The 26,423-nt window shown below is 36.7% G+C and overlaps 1 protein-coding gene across 2 annotated transcripts in view; it reads left to right on the top strand.

The window, feature by feature from the left end:
- TAOK1 (TAO kinase 1) overlaps positions 1 to 26,423 on the top strand; it is a 137,551-nt gene that overhangs the window by 24,973 nt on the left and 86,155 nt on the right. The window contains exons 2-3 of one of the 2 annotated variants that reach the window (XM_090291610.1): positions 17,153 to 17,279; positions 24,072 to 24,297. In XM_090291610.1, the coding sequence (XP_090147736.1) occupies positions 24,166 to 24,297 (132 nt within the window). In that variant the 5' untranslated portion in view covers positions 17,153 to 17,279; positions 24,072 to 24,165. The remainder of the gene's footprint in view (positions 1 to 17,152; positions 17,280 to 24,071; positions 24,298 to 26,423) is intronic. The other variant, XM_090291609.1, reaches the window with a different exon arrangement.

The following is a 26,423-nucleotide window of genomic DNA, read 5'->3' as shown; positions in this document are numbered from 1 at the left end:
CTCCAGCAATCCCACCCCCCCTTAGTTCGTGTCCATGGGTCGTAGATATAAGTTGGCTTCACCCTTTCCTATATTATTCTTTTTTTTAAGTATATTGTATTGATTATATTGTTACAACAGTTCCAATTTTTTACCCTTTGCTCCCCTCTTCCCAGCACCACCCCTCCCCCAGCAATCCCACCCCCCGCCCCGTCCATGCCCATGGGTTGTACATACAAGTTCTCTGTCTTCACCCTTTCATATATTATTATTATTTTTTTTTTTAAGATAAGTAATTAAATTTTTTAACAATAAAAAATAACAATCCCTCCCTCTCAGACTTAAGACCCTTTATAATCTTATAAAGGAAAATAGGTGAATGTCTCGAGCTCCTCTAGCTGCTTCAAGCTGGGCATGGTCGTTGTCCTACCTACCCTTGGGTCCAGAAACCTCTAATAAGAATGGGGGTGTGGAGGGGAGGGTGGCCTTCCCACATGAGGAAGGATCGTGCGGACTCCAGGTCGGTTGGCTGCCCCCGGGCAACGGCGTGCTTGGTCTAACAGGCTGGCATCCTTGTCGTATTCTGGGGGCAACAGATTTGACAACAGGGTTAAAAGACATCATTCAATCCATAACCACTAGATGACAAAAGACAGGTATTAATTTTTCAATGTCCCACATTAGGGAAAAAAAGGATTTCTTTGGTGGAAGGTGTGCCAGGCACATCTCATCTGTCCAAAACCCTTTTGCGCATTATACTTAGTTTGGGCTGAGGGATATATTTTAGGTTTCCCCCTCTCCGACCTCTGGGCCCTTTCTGTCCAAGCCATTAGGATAGAAAAGAGAAACCAGTTTTAAAGTGAAGCCCACAGACCACCCCATTCTTCACCAACCTAGCCACTTAGTTCAGCCAAACTGTTGAGTCTCAGGAGGCAGCGATGCAGACAGGATTAAGTGAGGGCTATACGTACAGACAATCACTCAAGTAATGAGATCATAGGCTTATGCCCTTTGAAAACAGAAAACACATGTTAATTTATGTAACATAACCCACAAACCAGTCTCTAAATTTGTAAGACTGTCTTATTGGAAAGACATCCAGTTGCAAGGCATTTGATATTCTCCTTGCCTGTAAATTAATCATCTTTGATGATACCACAGACCTAGTTTAACTTTCAAATGAAAACAAATTTTAAATGAAAAGAAACTTTAAAGACGGTTAGCTGCACTAGTTTATAGTCTACCACTGAGCATTGTGATTTTCCTTGAATCACAATTTTTCTCCTTAAGATTACCCTCCTTGTCATTAAAGGGCCTGCATTAAGTCCATTTTTAATTTATCCTGTTCATTTGCATAAACACAACAAGAGCAGCAAATGATCACTTCTGGTCTTTAGTTCTGCTTTGCTGGAACTTATGCAAGAAACATTTAGGGTGACCTTCAGTCTACCCTTCAGGGCACAGAAGCTGAGCCACATACCTGCCATTCAACCTTGCCTGTAAACACCTGTCTTTTCCAAGTCCTTGAGGTTTTCCATTGTGCCTTAAGGTCCCTTCTAGCCATCTTTCAGGAAAGCAACCTTCATTCCTTCCCTGGAAAGATAGCCGTGGACCGCACAACCAACCAAGGTACCAGGCCTTTTATCTCGTGGGCTTTTATTACCTTTGAAAGTCAATCCTAGTTCCTCAGGGCTTTTTGGTAACAACCAGAGCCCAAGCATGTCTCCTTTAGGCATGACATTCCAGTCAAAGTCTTGGTCAAAAAAACCTCTATTAACAACTGGTCTTATTAGTTTTATGCAAAGAACCTTATGTCATTACTTATGTCTTCAGAATGCTTCTATATTATTCTTAACTTCCTCCTGTCTATTTTGTACCAACCAATTATGCTTCTTACTCCCTGCACCATATCCCCATTTCTCCCCCTCCCCCCTCCCAGCTGATAACCTTTCAAATGATCCCCATACCTGTGATTCTGTGCCTGTTCTGGTTGTTTGCTTAGTTTGTTTTTCTTTTTCTTTTTTAGATTCAGTTGTTGATAGTTGTGAGTTTGTTGTCATTTTAGTGTTCATAGTTTTGATCATCTTTTTCTTAAGTCCCTTTGACATTTCATATAATAATGGCTTGGTGATGATGAACTCCTTTAGCTTTACCTTGTCTGGGAAGCACTTCATCTGCCCTTCCATTCCAAATGATAGCTTTGCTGGACAGAGTAATCCTGGTTGCAGGTTGCCTTTCATCACATTGAATACTGCTTGCCAGTCCCTTTCTGCCTGCAAAGTGTCCTCTGAGAAATCAGCTGATAGTCCTATAGGCATTGCCCTGTAGGGAACTCTCCGTCTCTCGCTTGCTGCCCATAGGACTCTGTCTTTATCTTTCACCTTTGGCATCTCAATCATGATGCGTCCTGGTTGGTCGCCTCTGGGTCCAGCTCGCCCGGGACCCTCCATGCTTCCCGGACCTGTATGTCCATCTCCTTCGCAAAATTTGGGGAGTTTTCCCTCAATTTTTTCAATTCTTGCTTCCTCATTCTGCACTGGTTGACTATTTTTTTCTTCCTTATGTTCCAAATCATTGATTTGCACCCAAGTTTCTTTCCCTTTACCATTGGTTTTGTGTGGATTTTCCTTCGTTTCACTTACCATAGCCTTCACTTCTTCTGAGTTTGCCGTACTTTCAAGCATATCTGTCAAGCCTGTGAGCATCTTTATCACCAGTGTTTTGAATTGTGTCTGTTAGGTTGTCTTATCTCCTCCTCTGTTAGGTTGGCCATCTCCTTCTCGCTTAGTTCTCCCACTGGAACCTTGATCTCTTCCCCCTTTGGGGCCATACTTCTCTGTCTCCTCATTCTGACAGGCTCCTGTGTTTGTTTGCCTCCGCGTCCCAGGTAGAGCTGTCGCTCCTGTTACATTGTAAGGAGTGAAGCCTTAGGTATTCGTCAGTACAGGGCAACATGTTTCACCACGTTGTGGCGCTGCATGTGGGGGAAGGGGTCCGAGAGGGAACAATGACGCCTGCCCAGCACTCACCTCTTTTTCAGGCACTTCTCCCACTTCTGTATGAGACTGACGCCTCTCTAGCTGCTGCCCTGGCCATCGTTCCCAGAGTGGGTGGGTCTGTGGATGTTCTAGGACCGTGGGGGCCCTTTAAACAAGCAGACTCTGCTGAGAGACAGGCAGTTTCTGCCTCCACCCCAACACCACTGGTCTGCAGTCAGAAGCAATGGGGCTTGATTTTCCCCGGTGCTGGGACTGTGAGCTGTGAGGTCTGGTGAAGAGCTGGGAACGCTCCCCAGGTGTCCCTCCTGACTTTTTAAAACATGTGACTGTGCTTTCTGCCAGCCTGCCACTGCCGCCGCCGCTGCTGCCAACACACTGTGTCCTCTCTGCCCCGGCTCCGTCCCTCCTGTCTGTCTGGATGAGTATTTCTTCTTTATATCTTTGTTGGATTTCCATGCAGTTTGATTTTCTTGAACTTCTGGTTGTTTCTAGTTTTGAGGTAGTTGTAGTCCTTAGTTGTGGAGGGGGACGCAGCGTGTCTGTCTACACCTCCATCTTGGCCAGGAGTCTCACACTACAATTTTTTGTGTGTCCTTGGTCTCCTCAAGGCTGTGATGCTACTTCAGTCTTTCCTTGTCTTCCATGACTTTGACAGTTTTGATGAGTACTCAGTCATTTTCAAAATTTCTCTCAATTCGAACTTAGTTGGTGTTTTTTCATGATTATATTGAGGATGTATATTTTTGTTAAGAATACTGCAAAATGATACTGTGCCCTTCTCAGGGATATGATAACCTCATGTTGGTATATCTTACTACTGTCGATGTTAACTTGGTTCATCTGCTGCATTCTCCACTTTAATTACCACTTTCCAATTTGTAATCACCATAATTAATATCCTGAAACTTTGTGTTTTCTGGTACTTTTGTCAAAACTAAGAAACTGACATGAGTGTATTATTACTTACTAATACAACTGACTTTATTTGGATTTCACCAGTTTCTCCATTAATGTTTTCTTTCTGTCACAGTCTCCTCTGGAATGTGGCAATTTCTCAGTCCTTTCTGTCCTTGTTTTTCATGACCTTGACAGTCTTGAGATGTATTGGCTAGCCATCCTGAAGGATGTCCTCCATCTAGGTTTGTTTGATGTTTTTCTCATGATTAGAGGTGATGGATTTTGCGGAAGAATACCACAGAGATGGAGTGCCTTCTCATCACCTCATGTCAGGAGATACATGATATTCTCATGACACTGATGATATTAGCCTTCCTCACTTGGTTAGTGTAGTGTTTACAGTTTCATCACTGTGAAGTTACAATTTTCCTTTTTCCTATTCTTTTCTTTGGAAGTGAGTCATTAAGTCTAGTCCCAGCCTTACCTGGGGAGGAGACTTGTAATTTTGATATTCACTTCCTTGATGTCTCTTCATGGAGCTTATTTGCTATGTATTTCTCTTCTTTAGCTAAGTGTCTGTTCAAATTATTTGCCTCTCCCATCCATTTTAAAATTGGGCTGTTTGTTATTATTTAGTTAAGAATTCTATATACAGGATATATTAATACATGTTTTGCAAATATTTTCTCTCAGTCTGTGACTTGTCTTTTTGTTTTAACAGTATCTTTCAAAGAGCGTTTTCAATTTTGACGAAGTCTAGTTTATCAGTTGTTTTTTTAAAGGGTTGTGCTTTTGGTTTTATACCGAGGAAATTTTTGCGTAAATGAGGGTCACGAAAAAATTTTGTCCTATACCTTCTTATAGAAGTTTTAAAGTTTTAGGTTTTACATTTAGATGTTTTACTTGTTTTGAGTGAGATTTTGTTTAAGGTTAGGGTAAAAGATTGTTTTTTAAAAAATCTATTTCATGCTATCTAATGAAACGACTGTCCTTTCCCCATTGAATTATCTTTGCACCTTTGTCAAACAGCAGTTGATCATATATGTGTGGGTCTTCTTCTGGTCTCTGTTACATTAATCTGTGTTTTTATCCTTATTCCAGTATCACACTATCTTGATGACTCTAATTTTATATTATCTTAAGTTAAGTTAGAGTATGTCCTCACTTGATTCTATTCAAAATTGTTTTCGCTGTCCTAGGTGCTTTGCTTTTTTATGTAAGTTTTAGAATCAGTTCGTCAGCTTCTACAAATTGACTACTGGTCTTTTGAGATTGGGTTAAATCTTTGGTGATTTGGGGGAGCATTGACATCTTAAAACAATATTGAGTTTCCTAATCTACAAGTAGGACATAGCTCTCCACTTATTTGGATCATCTTTGATTTCTATCATCAGTGTTCTGTAGTTGTCATCATACAAATCTTGCACATATTTGTTAGATTTGTCCCTAAGTATTTAATGATTTTGATACTATTGTAAATGTTACTTTTTTCTCCTAAGTTTTAATTTCATTACTAGTGTATAAAAGTACAATTGATTTTTGTATATTGACTTTGTATTCTGCAACCTTGATAAATTAACTTATTCTAGTAGTTATTTGCAGATTATTTGGGATTTTCCATGTAGATAAATACATTTATGAATAAAGAATTTTGTTTCTTCCTTTTCAATCTGAGTATTTTTTATTTTTTGAATAAGTGTTGTGAGTGGATGTTCTTGCCTAGTTCCCCACATTATGGTCAAAGTTTTTAATCTTTCATCATTACATACGGTATTAACTATAGGGCTCTTATAGATATTCTTTATTAGGTTAAGGAAAGTTTCTTCCATTTTCAGTTTGCTGAAAGCTTTTGCATGAGAATTGAACTTTGTCAAGTGCTTTTTTTTTTGCATCTGCTGAAATATGGATCTGCTTTTTTAGTTTAATATAGTGAATTACATTGATTGATTTCCAATTCTGTGGTGAACTCTTCTTGCTCAAGATATATTATTTTCATAAATTGCTGGGTTCTATTTGCTAATATTTTGTTCAGAACTTTGCATTTAATATCCATGTGGGATATTGGTCTGTAGTTTTCTTGTTCATATCTTTTTTTGGTATCATGGTATTTTGACTTAATTAAATAAGTTTGTGTTTATATGTTGGAAGAGTTTATGTAGAACTGGTGTTATTTCTCTTTTAAATATTTGGTAGAATTTGCAAGTGAAGCCATCTGGGCCTGGAGTCTTCTTTGTGAGAAGGCATTTAACTACAAATTCAGTTTAATGGAAACTAAGCTATTTTCAGTTATTTATTTATTCTTGAGTTAACTTTGATATTTGTATTTTTTAAGGACTTTACATTTCACCTGTTATCAAATTAACTGGTAAAAATTATTCATAGTATTTCCTTATTCTTTTCATGTCTGTGATAAATCCCCTCTGTAATTCCTGATATGATAATTTGTATATTTTCTCTTTTTCCTATATCAGTCTGGCTAATGTTTTATCGTTTTAAAGAACTAGATTTTGCCCTGGCTTGTAGCTCAGTTGGTTGGAGCGTCATCCTGATGTGTCAGAATTGCGGGTTCAATCCCCAGTCAGGGCACATACAAGAGGTAACCAAAGGATCCATAAATAAGTGAAACAGTCTCTTGCCCTCCACCTTCTCTAAAAATCAGTCAATTAAAAAGTATATTAAAAAGTTTATTTTTTTAAACTAAATTTTGGTGAAATTGACTTTATTGGTTTCTTTTGTCTGTTTTGGTTTTACTTTCATTGTTTTTTACTCTTTATTTTCTTCCTCTTGTCTTGTGTTTAATGTGTACTTTTTGTTTCCTAAGCTAGAAGCTTAAATTACTAATTTCAAATCTTATTTTCTAATATAAGGATTTAATGTTGTAAAATGTCTCTTCAATGTACTTTCTTAGCTGTTAACGACGAAGTTAGATATATCATGTTTTCACTTCTATTCAAATTCAAAATATTTTCTCATTTTTCTTGTGTTTTCTTTGATCAAACTACATGTTGCTTAGTAATGTGTTGTTTGCCCTGGCTGGTGTGGCTCAGTGGATTGAGTGCCGGCCTGCAAACCACAGTGTCACTGGTTTGATTCCCAGTCAGGGCACATGCTTGGGTTGCAGGTCAGGGCCCCAGTTGGGCATGTGCAATAGGCAACCACACATTGATGTTTCTCTCGCTCTCTTTCTCTCTCACTTCCCTTCTCTCTAAAAATAAAAAAAAAAAAATTTTTTTTTAAGAAAAAGAAAGGAATGTATTGTTCAATTCCAAATATTTAGGGAGGTTTATGAATTAATTCCTAATTTAATTCTGTGACCAGGGAACACACTCTAAATGAGTTTAATTCTTTATATTTATTGAGTTTTTTTATGTCCTGTATGGTCTGTTTTGGTAAGTGTTCCATAAGTGCTTAATAAGAATGTGCATTCTGCATTTATTGGATGGAATGCTTTATAAATGTGAATTAGGTCAAGTTAGTGTGAGTGTTGTTTAAGTTTCTATATGCCTATTGATTTTCTGTTCTCAGTGATAGAGAAGAATGTTGAAATGTCAACTATAATTATTTGTCTAATTTTCTTTTCAGTTTTGTCAGTTTTGCTTCATGTATTTTGAAGCTTTGTTATTAGGTGCATACACATACAGGGTTGTGTATTCTTGATGAATTGTTCTTTTCCCATTATGAAACATCCCTTTTTATCTTTGGCAGTATTTCTTGTTTTGAACTATTCTTTGGTAATACAGTCATACTTCGGTACTCGTTGGCTTCAGAACTCATCAAACCTTGTACTCATCAAATTTTGATGAGGAAAAATGTTCCAGCACCGGTGCTTGCTCGCAACTTGCTAGAACTTGTGAGTCACGACACTGCCCTGCAAGAGAACATGCTTCATTGTTATATACTCATTGGTTTTGGCACTCGTCATGAGTTCTGGAATGAATTGATGAGTACCGAGGTACTACTGTATAGCCACTCCAGCATTCTTTTAATCATTTTTTAAAAATTGTGGTAAAATATACATAACATAAATGAAATGTACCATTTGAAGTATGCAGTTTAGTGGCATTAAGTATATTCAGTATTGTGCAACCATTGCCACTATTCGAGACCTTTTCTTTTTTATCCCAACAGAAACTATTTATCCATTAAACAGTAACTCCCATTACCTGCTTCCCTCAGCCCCTGGTAACCTCCAGTCTACTTTCTGTCTCTGAATTTGCCTATTCTAGGTACCTCATATAAATGGAATCATACAGTACAGGGTGGGGCAAAAGTAGGTTTACAGTTTTGAATACATAAAACACAGTTTAGTCTTGCATTATTATGTATTAAATAATGTATTATTTTTCATATGAACAACTGTTTACCTACTTCTGCTCCACCCTGTATTTGTCCTTTTGTGTCTGGCTTATTTCACTTAGCATAATGTTTTCATGTCTCATTCATGTTGTTGCATGTCTCAAGAAATTCATTCCTTTTTAAAAGACTGAATAAAATATTCCATTGTATGTTTGTATCACATGCTATTTATCCATTCATCTGTTGATAGACGTTTGAAGTTACACCTTTTGGCTATTGTGAATAACGCTGCAATGGACATTGGTATACAGTTATCTCTTTGAGCCCTTACTTTTAATTCTTTTGGGTATATCTGAGGGTTACTCCAGTATTCTTAACCTTGGTATTTGTATGATATATCTTACTTACTTTTAATCTACTTTTGTCCTTATATTTAAAGTAAGTTTCATGTTGACAGGTTTTTAAAATCGCTTTTTTTTCTTTTTCTTTTTTTTTTTTTTACAGAGAGGGGAAAGTAGGGAGAAAGAGGGGGAGAAAACCATCAATGTATGAGAGAAACATCAATCAGTTGCCTGTCGCACGCCCCAACTGGGGACCTAGAGTGCAAGCCGGGCATGTGTCCTGACTGGGAATAGAACTGGCGACATTTCTGTTCACTCATCATCACTCAGTCCACTGAGCTGCCACACCAGCCAGGGCTAAAATCACCTTTTTAAATACATTCTATCTGTCTTTTATTTAGAGTGTTCTTAAAATAACAATATGGTTGAATTTAAATATTCCTTCTTGCTATTCATTTTCTATTTATCCCATCTTTTGGCTGTTCCTTTGTACTTCTTCACTACCTTCGTTTGGATTGAGTTTATTCAATTTTTATCTCCACTGTTGGCTTAACAGGCCATAATTTTTATTTTATTTTATTTATTTAGAGAGGGGAAGGTAAGGAGAAAGAAAGGGAGAGAAACATCAATGTGAGAGAGAAACATTGATCTGTTGCCTCTCACTTGTGCCCCCACCTGGGCTATCTCTCACAGATGCCCCAGCTGAAGACCAGGCCCATAACCCAGGTATTTGCCCTAACCAGGAATCAAACCAGCGACCTTTTGCTTTGTGGGATGATGCCCAACCGAGCCATGCCTGCATGGCCAGGCCTTAATATTTTTGAATGGTTATTCTACGGTACAATAGACTCCTTTTAACTTGCCAGATTCCACCTTCAAATAATAATATAACACTTCACGTGAAATGTAACAACCTTCCAAGGGCATTCTTCTATTTTCCACGCTAATCCTTTGTGCTATTGTTGTCATACATTGTCCTTGTATGTATGTTAAAAATCTACATTACATTGTTGTGATTTTTGCTTTCCAGTAGTTCTCAACCTTCCTAATGCCGCAACCCTTTAATACAGTTCCTCATGTTGTGGTGACCCCCAACCACCCCCACCATAACTAAAGCATAGTGATTTCCGATGGTCTTAGGCGACTCCTGTGAAAGGGTTGTTCGACCTCCAAAGGGGTCTCGACCCACAGGTTGAGAACCACTGCTTTAGACAGTTTATTGTATTTTAAAGATAACTAAGTTATTTTTTAAAGTTTATATATTTATACCATTTTACTTATTTCTGTTCTCTTTTAAAAAGACTTTATTTTTTGAGAGAGGGGAAGGGAGGGAGAAAGAGATGGAGAGAAACATCGATGTGCAAGAAATACATTGATCTGTTGCCTCTCGTAGGCCCCAACTGGGGACCTGGCCCACAACCCAGGCATGTGCCCTGACTGGGAATCACACCATCAACTTTTTGGTTCACAGGCTGGCACTCAATCCACTGAGGCACACCAGCCAGGGCTATTTCTATTATTCTTCATTCCCTTGTGTAGATCCCAGTTTCTATTCAGTAATTTTTTATTTGTGCTTGAGGAACTTACTTAACCTTTCTTGTTCCTTATTGCTGTTTCTGATTTTGTCAGAAAAAGTCTTTATTTCACTTTAATTAAAATGAACCTTTTTGGGGGTTTAAGTATAGATTAACATGGAATTATGAGAACTAATACAGAGAAATCCTGTATATTGCTCACCCAATTGCCCCCAATGTTAACATCTTTATAACTATAGTATATCACAACAAGGAAATGGACACTGATACAACTCCACTTGACCTCATTCATATTTCACCAATTTTACTTCTATTCCTTTTTGTGTGAGCCTGTATGTGTATTTAGTTCTTTGTAGTTTTATCACATGTGTAGATTAGTATGACAGTCAAGATTCAGAATAGTTCAATCACAAGGATCACTTGTGGTACCCTTTATTGTCACAGCCACCTCTCTCCTTTACCCACCGCACCAACCCTTGGAAACAACTTGTTCATGTGTTCATTTAAATAATTTTAACATCTATGAAATGTATATAATTAGGCAGCGTATAACTTTTTGAAATAGGAATTTTTTTCACTTACCATGATTTGTGTGAGATTTTTCCAAGTTGCTTCATGTACCAATAGTTTGTTCTTTCTTGTTGCTGAGTAGTATTCCATGGTGTAGGATGTACAACGTTTTGTTTAACCATTCACCTGCTGAAGGATATTTGGGTGTTTCCCAGCTTTTTGCTATTACAAATAAAGTACACCAGGTCCTTGAATAATGGCATTTCATTCAACGTTTTGTTATAAACATAGATGAGAAAAAATAATGGATTCCTGGACAGGGCCACTGTGTTGTGTGGTGTTTGTATGTTCTCCCCACATATGCATGGATTTTCTCTGAGTATTTCAATTCCCTCTCAAGTCCCAAAGATGTGCACATTAGGTTAATTGACATGTCTAAATTGTCCTAGTATGAATGAGTGTGTGTACCCTGCAATTTTGGAATGGCATCCTCTCCATCCCTGGTTTTTGCCTTATGCCCTGAGCTGCCAGATAGGATCTGACCACCCATAACCCTGGACTGGAATAAGTGAGTTGGAAAATAATTATCATACTTGTTTTTATTAATCTTTCTTGAACACAAGTATAACTCACATTTATTTCAATGTTTGATATTAGAAGTGTTTTGGGTCTTTATTTAGAGATTTGTTGAAGTATTTGTGACCAGAAATATGCCGTAGGAGCTTTTAATTCTTGTTTATGTCAATTAGTGTGTGAGAAAATTGGTTTCATTATACATTGTTTTTGCTTAAAGTTGTAGTTTCCAAGGAACTATTGATGGTATTAAGTGAGAATTCACTGTTCAGGCATACAAATGGTGTACGTGTGTCTGTGTGAACATAAGTTTTGTTGGTCTGGGATAAATGACCCAATTGTTGGATCATTACACTAAACTCATATTTAGTTTTCTAAGAAACTGCCCTACTTTTCTACAGTGTCTATAACTGTTTACATTTTTTCACATCTTCACCAGCATTTTTTAAATTGTGGAAAATATACATAATAACAACATGATGGCAGAATGAGTTATTGTGGTACACACATCCTCCCACAACCCCTTCAAAATTACAACCAAACTACAGAACAACCATCAATCAGAACTGCCTGAAATCTAGCTGAACAGAAGTCCTATAACTAAGTATAGAAAGAAGCCATGTTGAAACTGCATTAACATTAACATTAGCTAGGAAAATCCATTTTTGTCCTCCTTCTATTTCTTCTTCCAGGGTGTACAGCTGTAGCTCCAGCAACTATCTTGAACTATGAGGTGACTTTGAGGAAGCCATACTCTGAAGATTGCATAGCAGAAAAGTAGGAGCTTGAGTTCCTGATAGTACCAAGGAGCCATTATACCAGTCTTGGACTACTGAACTTCTGACTTTTTCTATGTAGAAATGAAATACTATAAAGTCCTATCTTGTTTAAACTACAGAAAATATATACAGGTATCCTCCATAATGCGGTACTTCTATAACACCGTTTCACTCTAACATGATATGACTGTAGAGAATATCCAAGAATTGCTCGTAGAAGAAGAAACTGCTGAAGCAATTTTGGTGGAAATGACATCTGGAATGTGCCAAGATAACTTAGGGGATGATAGCACTGATGAAAATGAAGGAGTTAAACAGTTTACTCTAAAAAGTGTAACGAAAGACCTAGACTTAGCCGAACAGCTTAAATGAAGATCCTTGCACTGAAAGGAGCACGAAGTTTAAGAGAGAACTTCAAAAGCACTTAGCACTGTATAACAAAATTTATAAAGATCTCTCAGCTAAAAGCAAACAATCTAAAATAACAGATTTTTTGCAAAAAGTAGAGCATAGAAATCAAGATAATGCTGAAGAAAGTTCAGAGGATAAGGATATCTTGTCAAAAAGAAAATGCATTCGAGGACTTCTGGCCAAGATGGAGGCCTAGATAGACATGCTGTGTCTCCCTCCACAACTAAGAAGGAATACAACTACCTCAAAACTAGACACAACCAGAAGTTCCAGAATATCAAGCTGCATGGAAGTCCAACAGACAAGGATATAAAGAAGAAGTACTCATCCAGACAGGTAGGAGGGGCAGAGCCGGGGTGGAGAGGACGCAGTGTGGTGGCTTCAGGAGCAGCGGCAGGAGTGCCAAGGCCGGCGGAAAGCACAGTCACATATTTAAAAAAGTAGTGAGGGACACCTGGAGAGCGCTCCCAGCACCAGACCAGACTGCACAGCTCACGGTTCCAGTGCTGGGGAAAATAAAGCCCCATTGCTTCTGACTGTGCAAACCAGTAGGGGTTGGGGCAGAGGAAGAAACTGCCGGCCTCTCAGCAGAGTCTGTCTGTTTAATGGGCCCCCATGGTCCTAGAACATCTGCAAACCCACCCACTCTGGGAATGAAGGCCAAGGCAACAGCTAGAGAGGCGCCAGTCCCATACGGAAGTGGGAGAAGTGCCTGGAAAAGGGGAGAGTGCTGAGCAAGTGACATTGTTCCCTCCCAGACCCCTCCCCCACAAACAGCTCCACAGCCTGGTAAAACGGGTTGCCCTGTAATGACAAATACCTAAGGCTCCGCCCCTTGCAATGTAACAGGTGTGATAGCTCCACCTAAGACACAGAGGCAAACAAACACAGGAGCCTCTCAAGATGAGGAGACAGAGAAATATGGCCCAAAAGAGGGAATGGATCAAGGTTCCAGTGGGAGAACTAAGCAATGAGTAGATAGCCAAGCTAACAAATGAGGAGATAGCCAATCTAACATGTAGAGTTTATAAGTTTGGTGATAAAGATGCTCACAGACTTGGTAGATATGCATGAGTATGGCAAACGCATAAGGGAAGAAGTCAAGGCTATGCTAAGTGAAACGAAGGAAAATCCACACAAACCAATTGTGAAGGGAGGGAAACCAGGGTTCAAATCAATGATTTGGAACATAAGGAAGAAAAAAATAGTCAACAAGTACAGAATGAGGAAACAAGAATTGAAAGAAATGAGGAGAGGCTTAGGACTCTCTGGGACAACTTTAAATGTACCAACGTTCTTATCATGGGGGTGCCAGAAAGAGTAGAGGAAGAACAAGAAATCAAAAGCTTATGTGAAAAAATAATGAAGGAGAACTCCCCAAATATGGCGAAGTAAATAGATGGATAAGTCCAGGAAGCACAAGGAGTCCCAAACAAGCTAGACCAAAAGAGGACCACACCAAGACACATCATAATTAAAATGTCAAAGGCTCAAGATAAAGAGAGACTCTTAAAAGCAGCAAGAGAAAAGCAGAGAGTTATCTACAAAGGGTTGCCTATAAGAGCATCAGCTGATTTCTCAAAAGAAGCTTTGCAGGGACTGGCAAGAAGTATTCAATGTGATGAAAAGCAAGGACCTACAACCAAGACTACTCTATGCAGCAAAGCTATCATTTAGAATGGAAGGGCAGATGAAGTGCTTCCCAGACAAGGTAAGCTAAAGGAGTTCATCATCACCAAGCCATTATTACACGAAATGTCCAAGGGACTTACTTAAGAAAAAGAAGATCAAAATTATGAACATTAAAATGAAAACAAACTCACAACTATCAACAACTGAATCTAAAAAAGAAAAAGAAAAACAAACTAAGCAAACAACCAGAACAGGCACAGAATCATAGGTATGGGGATCATTTGGAGGGTTATCAGCTGGGAGGGGGAAGGGGGAGAAATAGGAAAGTGGTGCAGGGACTAAGAAGCATAATTGGTTGGTACAAAATAGACGGGGAAGTTAAGGATAATATAGGAAAGGGTGAAGTCAAAGAGCTCATATGCATGATCCATGGACTGAAATAAGGGGGGTGGGATTCCTGGAGGGAAGAGGGTACTGGGAAGAGGGGAGCAAAGGGAAAATAAATTGTGACAACTGTAACAACATAATCAATAAAATATACTTAACAAAATGCATTTGGTTAATGGAGCTTAGTAGTGATGACGAAGAAATCATTACTTAATTCATATTAATATGTAATACTTTCGATGAAAATTGCTTTAATAAAGATATTTCTCTTAAGTATAAAAAGATAATATTTTTTTTAATTTTTGGAACCTAACTCCCCTTTTTGCAATAGTTCTTTGTTTCGTATAACACGGATTCGCATAACACAGTATTTGTTCGGAACCTAACAACCGTGTTTATACCGGGGTTACCTGTATACATAAAAAAGATAACATTTGAGCCATTTTTATTTTATTTATTTTATTTTATTTTATTTTTTTTTTAATTTTGGTTTTTCAATTACAGTTGTCCCCTTTTCCCCTAATTTCTCTCCCCCACCCAACCCACCCCCTCTCCCGCAATCATATCCCTCCCCGTTGTCCATGTCCATGAGTCTTTTTGAGCCATTTTTAAGTGTACGCTTTTGTGGCATTAAGTACAATGACATTGTTGTACAATGCTCCCAGCATTTGTTTCCAGAATTTTTAATATTCTCCAACTGTAATTCTGTACCAATTAAACATTAACTCCTCACTCCCTCTCTCCCATCCCCTGGCAGCCACTGTTCTACTTTGTCTCTATGAATTTACTATTCTAGGAGCCTCATATGAAAGGAATCATATACTAGTTAGCCTTTTGTGACTAGGTTATTTAGCATTTGGTTTTATAATTATTTTTTATTTTAGCCATTCTGATAGGTGTTTCACTTACATTTTTAAGGTATTTTTACCTTACATAATATACTAGATTGTCTTTTTAAAATTTTAGTATTCGAAAGATATCATGACATTGTTTTTTGACTTCCATAGTTTCAGAAGAGAAATCTGCAATCATTCTTATCTTTTTTCCTCTGTAGGAAATATCTTTTCTCTGGCTACTCTTAAGACTTTCTTTTTATTATTGTTTTTTCAGCAAGTAGATTATAGTGTTTCTTTGTCATGATGTCCTGACTTGAACTTATCCTGGTGGTGCTTTTTGAGTTTCTTGAATCTGTGGGCTTATAGTTTCCATCAAAATTAAGAAATTTTGGTTATTATTCCAATAATATTTTTAGTCCACCCTTTCACGTGGTACTCCAATTACATGTATATTAGACCTTTTGATTTTGTCCCACACTAACTGAGATCCTACATGTTTTTTAATTCTTCTTTTCTGTCTGCTGTTATTTGGTTCTTATTTTCATATTAATGGATCTTTTAAAAATGTATGGATTATTTTGTCTGCAGTGGCATTTGTGCTGTTAATCCCATCCATTAACATTTTTTTATTTTTGAATTTTTCATTTTTCGAAGTTCCTTTTTATTTTTTCCCTCTCTTTTCTCTTAATTAAGTATATGTTCTTATGTAAATATTTGAAGATACTTATAATAATTTAATACCCTTTTCCTCTTCATTTCTCTTTCATTATGTGGTCTGTGTTTATTGACAAATTCTTCTGCTGGTTATGGCTAACATTTTCTTTTTTGGTACCCCCCCTTTTAAGATCTTAGAGAGAGGGAAAAGGAGGGAGAAAGGGAGGGAGAGAAGCGTCAATGTGCAGTGTGCGAAAGAAACACCAATTGTTTGCATCTTGCATGTCCCCAACTGGGGACCTGGTCTGCAACCCAGGCATGTGCCCAGACCGGGAAACAAACTGGCAATCTTTGAGTTTGTAAGCCTGCGCTCAATCCTTTAAGCTGTAACAGCCAGGGCTGGTCTTTTAATTTTTGATTGATTGTAATATATTGTCAATTTTATTTTTTGTATGCTGAAATTGTTTTCTGTCTTTAAAGAATGTTATACTTTGTTTTGATTGGAAGTTACTTGTGGATCAGCTTGAACCTTTCAAGGTTGTTAAGGTGAATTTAGAGAAGTCTTTATGCTAGGGCTAATCTAGCCCTACTGTTAAGGTTATGACCCTCTTGGGGTATCTACTGAATGCTCCCAAGTCTTCCAATAAGGAATCTTCATTGTGGTTGAGTTGGAACTCAGACATCTGCCAGCCTTTTGTGGTCTCTAGGAAGTTGTTCTTTGCCTGTCCTTCTGGAGTTTCACTCTTTGTATGTGCAGCTTAGTATTCAGTCAAATACTGAAAGACATCCCCTAAATAGTTCCGTGGTTCTTTCTCTAAAAAGCTGCTTTCTCTTTTTCTGTTGCTTGGCCTAACTAAACTCTGATCTTTCTTTCCAGTTCAGAGAGAGTGCTGTGCTTTACTTGGAATCTCTTTCACTGCGCTGCATCCTGGAAAGTGCTTCCAGATAGAAAGCCAGTAACTATATAATTTATCTTTTTTGTTTCACGCCTCAGAGCTTGCAGTCATGTGATGTCTCTTGTCTAGTGTTTCTAAATGAATTTTATATTTTTCCGGTTTTGCAGGTGTTTGTGACCGGAAGGTAAACCCTGTCTTAGTTATTCTATCATTGCTCAGAAGCAGAAGTCGATCCCAAACTTGCATACACCAAGCTTAAAAAACTTTGGGTTAAATTTTGTTATAGTATTAATGGGCAATATTGTGACGTTATTATAATTTTTATTTTTATTAAAGTATAGTTGACATATAATATATTTTAGGTATACAACATAGTGACTACATTTTTATACTTTTTTAATAATAATTTTTTTAATCCTCACCCTAGGATATGTTTATTGATTTTAGAGTGAGAGAAAGGGAGAGAAAGAGAGAAAGAAACATCGATGTGAGAGAGAAACATCGATCGGTTGCCTCCTGTACATGCCCGACAGGGGATCGAACCCACAACCTAGGTATGTGCCCTGACCAGGTATTGAACCCACAACCTTTCAATGTACGGGACAGTGCTCCAACCAGCTGAGCTACCCAGCCAGGGCTCCCTGGTCTTTTTTGTCCTTCATGATACTTTAAAGAATTCAGGTTAGTTTTGTAGTTAATTTCTGTTTTGACAAAAAATCATCTCCGTGAGTCTAGTGTGGAGTTGTAGATATCTTAGTGTATAAGTAGTGTGGAGTTGTAGATATCTAAATATTTTGAGTTTTTTTATGCCCCCCAAATCTTTGACCCGGTAATTTTTTGGAAGAGTGTTTTTCAGTATGTGCATGATATTTTGAAAAATTTATGAACAAAAATTCTTTCTTGCAAAATTACATTTATGGATTGTGAGCTATGATATTAAACTTTAAAAATTGCTGCTTCATTTCCACCTTGATTTAAGTTTCTGACACTTTGAAGAATGTCGCAATTCTATTGATTTTTATTTGCATTTTAAATATTCACATGAACTACATTTACTGAAAGCAAAATAAACTAGAAATACTTATAAGAAAAATGAAGAAAGTAATTTTAGAAATACTAGCATTCACATATAACAGCTGTCAATGTATTGGTCTATATCCGTCCATTACCTCTACCCTTCCAAACTTGAGGTGTGAGAGAGACTTATTAAAAGAATTTTGTACCGTTTTAACACTGCTGTGGCTCACTTTTCTCTCCTGTAATAGTGGTTACATTATTAAACAATGAAAGAATGGAAAAGTAAAGGTGCCATATGATATTTTTAAAGGGAAACAACTGGAAAGAGATTCTTGTCTTATCAGTTAACATTTAGACAGCTACCAAGTACTGTAAATAATTCTTAATGGTTATATCAGTTACTTTCCTAGTTCTCAGAATCTCTGTTGTTAGGGTTAGGTTAAGACAAAAGAGGTGAGTGCCTGTGGAAAGTTGCAAATTATGAAAATAGCTTTGTTTATTTGGTACTAAGTTTCATGTAAATATTATGGCCACAAAAATGAATTTTCTTATTTAAATTTTAACATTTGTTTTTTAAATAGGTAGAACATTCATCATTCAAAATTACAAAGTAGACAGTGAAAAATCTCCTTCCCATTTTTGTGTTCTAGGCCCTTGAGTTCCTTTATCAGAGGCCACCAGTTCTATCAATTTCGAAGTATCTTTCTAGAGATACATGAGAGAAAATTTGTCTGTATCACAGAACACATTTGAAATTACCTAATTATTTTAATCTAATTTCATTTAATAGTATTACGTTTATATAGGATTTCATAATTTTGCAGTGTACTTTCACATAAGTCTACCTTGTCCTTGTAACCGTCTTGGAAAGCAGTGAATAAAAACTTGAAAGTACAAAAATAAAAATTACTACTTAAGAAATGCAGAAAGAATAAGATCAGAAAAGGTTCTTTTTATAACTTCTAAAATACCTGATTTAGGTCATTAGGTGAAAGATGTAAAGTATATCTCCTTTTTTTTTTTTTTTAATTTACTTTTATTTTCCTATTACAGTTGTCCCACTTTTTCCCCCATTGCTCCCCCCAACCCAGCCCACCCGTATATCTCCTTTCTGTCAAAAGTACTACAGTGGGATTCTGATGCTAACCACCTGGAGATTAGATTCCATAGGTTTAGGGTCATGGTCCTCAACTTCAGGTGTCAGCTGCAAATTCTTGGGGTCCCCAGACCACTTACACTTTTGACCAACTGTCTACAAATCCAGGGGCTTCCCAGGACTTGCCTCAGGTTTGACAATTTGCTAGAATGAATTAAAGAACCAAGAACACTGCTATACTTAACTGTCTCAGTTTTATTATAAAGAATTCAAATCAGGACAGCCAAATGAAGAGACAAAGAGTCTGGGAGTGTTGCAAATTCAGAGCTTTGAACTTCCTCTCCCTGTGGAATCAGGAAGTATCTATCACCCCCATCAACCAGTAAACTCACCTGTCCAGAGTACTAATTGAGATTTCAGTGTAGGGCATGATTGAGTCATTGGCAGCAGATTGGCCTCCTGAATAACAAAGACACCTTATTACTTGATAAATCCCAAGGTTTGAGTTTCCCCTCCCAGAAATCAGGGGGGAAAGCCCTCAAATTCTTTATACAACACTGACATAGTTTCCCAACATCCATCCTTAGAAGGATCTCCTGTACCAGCTTTTAAAATTGTCTTTCCAGAGATAGTTTTGTATATATATGCATCTGTGATATTAATATTCTTTTCTATGATAATCTTGCTCTTCTCTTTTTCCATCTGGACTTTTATGCTTTTTCTCCTTGTGGGATGCCTGCTCATTTGGGGAAGGGGAGGCTATGTCTTTAAAATTCTCATGTTTTTCCAAGTTCTATATTGTACGTGCCATGTATCCTTTGTTGTCCAGCCCTCATCTAGAAGGCAGTCTCTCTTTTCTAAACTATTATGTAGTTCTGTATATCTCTCAAGGCGTAAGTCACTTAAATAATGGTTTATCATAATGGCCTATATCTGCCCATTTCTCATTCACAAATTTAAGGTTTATAAGGGAATGGGCTGTGTGAGTCTTACTTTCCTTTCCTTTATATTCCTTCTCCCTATAATATTTTGCTCATAGTGGATACCTAAATATCTCTAGTTTTAAGTTATGTTTTTTGCATTCTTTATTTTTTTACACTGTTATCATTTGTTGTAGCAAACTTCAGTAGGAAGATTTTCTATAGACTTGATTAAATTCATTCAAATATTATCTGTTCTACATTAAATTATATAGTTATGTATCTTATTACAGTTTACAGATGTGAGCAGTGTCCCTTACAGTCTACCTGAGTGAAAAAAAGGAAAAAAAGAGGCAAACTGTTAACATGGTTTTATTTTTAGTTTTTGGGTTTAATATATAAGGTGTAAACAGATGGGATTTTCAGAAACTGCAGGTTTTGTTAAACAGAAGACTTTAGTAAACTGATGTGTTCTTCCTAGAATATGATTCCTAATAATTCCCAACATCTTGGCTATGTTGCAGTTCTACTTGACAATTACAGACTGGACCCATGTGGGGACTGTCTCCTTTAGGAGAGGCATGGACATTCCTAATGTGTTTCTGACACTTGAACTATTTTGCTAATTTATGTTATCTGCCTAGCTCCTTTAGAGATTTTATTTTAAGACCTCTTCAATATTAAGATATCTTATAGGCTACTTTTAATTTGCTTCCATAGGTTGTGATCTATAAATTGTTGAAAAGAAAAAGTAGGGCATCATTTAGTACTTTACTGGACAGATTTTCAAAACTGCCTACAGAATTTTAAATATATGTCTAAAGTATAAGAAAGTAAAAAGATATTTAGTGTTTGGATTATCAATTTTATGCTGTAGATGTGTTATTTTATATTTTAAATGGCCTTTTTATGTCAGGGCAGTTTCTTGTAAAGATACTCTATCTAATGAGAAAATAGCTAGAGAGACCTAGAATCCTGATTTTCTGTAGAAAAGTTGATGGTTAAGAATAAGGAATGGAACCTGGGATTTAATTGTGGCTCTGTCACTTATAGACAGTGTAACTTGGGTGAACTAACCTTTGTATCTCAATCTCCGTATCTATAAAAGGCCACACTAATAGTGTTATTATGAGAATTTATTATTGTTATTGTTGCCTCTGAGTAATTTTATTTCTTGTCTTTGTTTCCTCAGCTGAAAGTACAGGATTTGCTCCATGATTTTTTCAGTTCCAAATTCTATTTCTGTAATCTTGGAGCAGAGTTAAGTTTTAAAATATTATAGTTGATTAATTTTTGTATCTTTGATGACATTTTAGTAGTCTTTGACATTAATTAATTTTAGTAGTTTATCAGATTAATTGTAAGTAAAAGTAGAGAATGTTTTATTTGATTTTAATGTGAAAAAAAGACTAACCAACAGACTCCCAAGTGCTGGTGAGGATGTGGAATATGTATTGCTGGTGGGAAACCAAAGTGTTACAGCCAACGTGACTGTCTGTAATTAGAAAATTAACTCAAGAGCCCCAGCTGGTGTGGCTGGTATTGAGCTCCAGCCTGCAAACCAAAGGGTCACGAGTTTAATCTCCGTCAGGGACATGCCTGGATTGCAGGCCAGGTCCCCAGTTGGGGGTGCATGAGAGGCAACCACACATTGATGTTTCTCTCCCCCTGTTTCTCCTTCCCTTCCCCGCTCTCTAAAAAATAAATAAAATCTTTTAAAAAAGGAAATAAAAAGAAAAATAATATAATAGTAAATAATACAAGAATAAACTTGTGTACTCACAAGATACACATACATGGATTTGATTCTGAACTCCTTTAGATTATTGATTTATTTTTCCTGTTTTTAATATTCTAGCGATGATGATAGTGTTGTTATCTTTTGGTATTTGGGAGAGCAGATGTTCCAATTCCCTTATTATTTCTTGTTTCTTTGATGTTTTGGACGGTGCTATCCTTATAAATTTACTTAGTTTTTCTACTGTCAACTTTTTAATCTTTTACATGTCAGTCTTATGTGTACTATTTGTTCAGTAAATATTTGTGGAAGTTGGATCATTGTTAGGGGTGATATAGAGAGAATAATTATTCCTTTTTTAGTTCAACAAATATATATGTAATATTAACTGTAGGAGGTGGGGTGTAGGGTGGAGAGAGGTAACACAAAAATGAATGAGACACATTGTGTCTATCTGTCTTCTTAGAAGAGTTAAACAATTACACTTTAATACAGTAAATGCTGCAGGATTTTTGGTGCATGGAGGGAGAATGATCAGCTTTTCCTATGAGAGTTAAGATTTCACAAGCAGTATTACTTTTTATCTAAATCTTGAGAAAATTTGAGTGGGAATTTTTTAAGCAGGTAAGAAAGGAGATGCAAATCAAGGAACTCAGAACATTTTAATATAGAATCGTTCATTCAAAGTTCTTAAATAAGGTCTTAAATAACACTGAAGTTTTTTTACAGGTAGATTAATTACACTTCATATAGAATATAGTTAAATCTCATTTTAGGAGTGAGAAGAAGTTAAATGATTTTCTGATTGTCATATATTCTTCTTATTCTTTAAAGTATTTTTTTAAATTTATTTTTAGAGAGAGGGGAAGGGAGGGAGAAAAAGGGAGAAAAACATGGATGTGTGAGAGAGAGATTGGTTGCCTCTTGCAGGCCCCCAGCTGGGGTCCTGGCCCGCAACCCAGGCATTTGCCCTGACAGGAATCAAACCATCAACTTTTTGGAGCCACACCAGCCAGGGCAGGATGGTCATATATTCTTGGAAGAACTGTAATTGAAGCACTTTGTTCCAGGGTAGTTCCAGAGCAGGAAAATTGGTAACCTTGAAAGTATCTTAGGAATGGAATACAAATAACAATAAAAAATAATGTTTTTATTGCAGCGTGTAGTGTTAATTTAGGGGGGTACAAAATACATGTAAATGTGTTTTATTTAGCTACAAAGAAATTTTCTAGCAAGAATTAAAATTGGTTCAGGGACTTCACTAAAAATGAGACAGTTAGTTAAAAGTTATATAGGGACATGGGGAGAATTGGCTAGAAATTTTATTTCTCTTAGAAGTCTAGTGAAATCAGTTTTGGAAGGTTTTTTTTTTCCCTTTAATTGGTGAATTTAAGCAAGTTAAAAGAGCTAACATATAATGTAGTGCTTACTATGTCAGAGTGTTAGCCTGTGGTTATATTTAGTAATTCATTTAACCCTCACAACTACTCTATGTGGTAGATTATTATTTTCATTTTACAGATTAGGAAAAGGAGGCTATGTAAGTCACAGCTTAAAAATAGTTAGTGTTGCCAGGATTAATACCCTGGCAGTGTCATTCCAGAACTCAGTATTTTCATTATGAGAGTCATTAATATTGGGTAAATGGCCCTGCTTGATGTGGCTCAGTTGGTTGGGGTGTTGTCCCAGAAAAGTCACTGGTTTGACTTCTGATCAGGGCCACATATCTGCATTGCATGTTTGGTCCCTGGTTGGAGCAAATGCAAGAGGCAACTGGATGTTAATGTTTCTTTCTCACACCAATGTTTCTCTCCCTCTCTTTCTCCTTCCCTTTCCCTCTCTTTAAAATAAATAAATAAAATCTTTAAAAAAATGAAATGGGGCGAAATGATACACAGGAACCGGTAGCAGAACTACAGTGGAATTTACTGGTTATCGACAGTGTGTGCTTATCTAATGAAGCAGATTAGATAAAGGCTATATTTTGTGTGAATCGGGTTTATGGGGGAAATAGTTGTCTGTGTTAAATTTGGTACTTTCTCCTGTTGCATTTTTTCTTTGGAATGTCTGTGTGAGAGTTGACTAAAACACTGGCATATATTATCTGAAAGGAAAAGAAAGACAGCTTCCAGAATTAAATCTTTTGTGTATTTTCTTATATTTGAAGATCATTAATAGATGGGACTCTTTCTGTTTTTAGAAAAATACTGTGGGTACATCTTGAGTTGTGCTTGTTTTAAATTTTGTTACTTATCTATTGCTAATAGATTAGATAAATATTTTAAGTATTGACACAGAAAATCTTCCAAGAAAAAAATATTTAATTTTACAAGTGTAAGTACAATGTATTGTTATATGCTATGTATAGTAGGAACCTTTCTTTTTTTTTTTTTTTTAAGGTGATTCTGATAATCAGGTTTAGGAACTACTGTACTAATAGACCATAATTCTTTCTCAGTGAATTTCTCGACCTGAGATAATTTTTATGGGCTGTTATAAAATTATCTTACACTAATTAATTATTCTTAGCAGCTTTTGCTATTCCTGACTTTTTTCTCTTCTTATTTCTCTACAGTAGTTTATGCCAGCGTGGCTTCATTCATACAGATGAACCAAGGATTGGGATAGCAAGTATAAAATTAGAATCAAACAGCTGATTGCCCAGCAGGATGCCATCAACTAACCGAGCAGGCAGCCTGAAGGACCCTGAAATTGCAGAGCTCTTCTTCAAAGAAGATCCAGAGAAGCTCTTCACAGATCTCAGAGAAATTGGCCATGGAAGCTTTGGAGCGGTGTATTTTGTAAGTGTTAAAGGCTTAATGTCAGTGACCAGCATTTACTTAATATCCAGTCCTGGCAGAGCAAAAACCAATAATACAAAGAGATATAGGCCATAGTCCATTTTATAGTCACTTGTGTAGGTTTGTGTATAATATGAAAGTAGAAATTTTTATTTATTGGGCTTTGTATATTATTGAAAAATGGAAAATATTATTATTTTGCTTTTACTTAAATGTTTAGAATTTTTAGCACACTGTTCAGAAGTCTTATCACTTGTATTGCTGTAGAATTGAACATTGCAAGAACATTGGATTCTGTAAAGTCCCATACAGAATCAATTTTATTATTGTAAAAATCTAGGATTATTATTTGGCAGAAGCATATGAACCACAGTCTTTTTTCTTATGTGTGTATTTCTGTACTTTATGCTTAAAAAAGAAAAATCAAATTTGCTATTTTAACCAGTTTTAAGTGTATAGTTTGTGGCATTCATTATACTCACAGTGTTGTACAACCATTACCACTATCTATTTTCAAAACCTTTTCATCACCCCAAATAGAAACTCTGTATCCATTAGCAATAACTCGGAATTTCCCCGTCTACCCACCTCCCGATAACCTCTAATCTACTTTTTGTCTCTATAATTTACCTATTCTAATATTTTATATAAATGGAATCATATAATACTTGTACTTTCATGTATAGCTTATATCACGTAAAATGTTTAGCATCTACTTCACAGGTCATCCATGTTCATTCCTTCTATAGCTGAATGATATTCCATTATATGTGTATATCATGGTTTGTTTATTCATCTGTTGATGGGCACTAGACTGTGTCCATCTTTTGGCTATTGTGAATAAATGCTACAGTGAACATTGGTATACAAGTATCTGTTTCAGTCCGTTTTCAGATTTGCCTATGTACCTAGAAATGAAAATACCAGATCACATGGTAATACTGCGTTTAACTTTTTGAGAAAATGCCTAACTGCACCATAGTGTCTGCATTGTTTCCAATACCACCAGCAATGCACCAGAGTTCTAGTTACTCCATATCCTTGCAAATGCATGTTATTTTCTGTTATTTTGATTCTAGCCATTGTAGATGTGAAGTGGTATCTCATGATTTTGATTTGCATTTCCCTAATGAGTAATAATGTTGAGCATCTTTTCATGTGCTTATTGGCCAATTATGTATCTTCTTTGGAGAAAGGTCTATTCAAGTCCTTGTCCCAGTTTAAAGTTCGGGTTGTCTCTTTGTTGTTGAGGAGTGAGGGTTCTTTTTTTTTTTTTAAGACTTTTATTGATTATGTTGTTACAGTAGTCCCAATTTTTTCCCCTTTGTTTCCCTCTGTCCAGTACCCTCCTCCCTTCCAGCAATCCCACTCCCTTAGTTCATGTCCATGGGTCATGCATATAAGTTCTTTGGCTTCACCCTTTCCTATATTATTCTTAACTTAACCCTGTCTCTTTTGTACCAACCAATTATGCTTCTTAATCCCTGCACCATTTCCCCATTTCTCCCCCTTCCCCCTCCCAGCTGATAACCCTCCAAATGATCCCCGTACCCATGATTCTGTTCCTATTCTGGTGTGCTTAGTTAGATTTTGTTTTTCTTTTTTAGAATCAATTGTTGATAGTTGTGAGTTTGTTGTCATTTTAATGTTCATAGTTTTTATCTTCCTTTTCTTAAATAAGTCCCTTTGACATTTCATATAATAAGGGCTTGGTGATGATGAACTCCTTCAACTTTACTTTGTCTGGGAAGCACTTCATCTGCCCTTCCATTCTAAATGCTAGCTCTGCTGCATAGAGTAGTCTTGGTTGTAGGTCCTTGCTTTTCATCACTTTGACTACTTCTTGCCAGTCCCTTCTTGCCTGCAAAGTTTCTTTTGAGAAATCAGCTGATACTCTTATAGGCACTTCTCTGTAGGTAACTCTCTGCTTTTCTCTTGCTGCTTTTAAGATTCTCTCTTTATCTTGAGCCTTGACATTTTAATTATGATGTGTCTTGGTGTGGTCCTCTTTGGGTCTCGCTTATTTGGGACCCTCTGTGCTTCCTGGACTTGTATGTCTATTTCCTTTGCCAAATTTGGGAAGTTTCCCTTCATTATTTTTTCACATAAATTTTTAATTTCTTGCT

Source organism: Furipterus horrens, unplaced genomic scaffold, assembly GCF_987537825.1.
Source record: "Furipterus horrens unplaced genomic scaffold, mFurHor1.1.pri manual_scaffold_11, whole genome shotgun sequence".
NCBI lineage: Eukaryota > Metazoa > Chordata > Mammalia > Chiroptera > Furipteridae > Furipterus > Furipterus horrens.
Note: the sequence above shows the minus strand (reverse complement) of the source record. Positions and strands in the feature narration are given on the sequence as shown.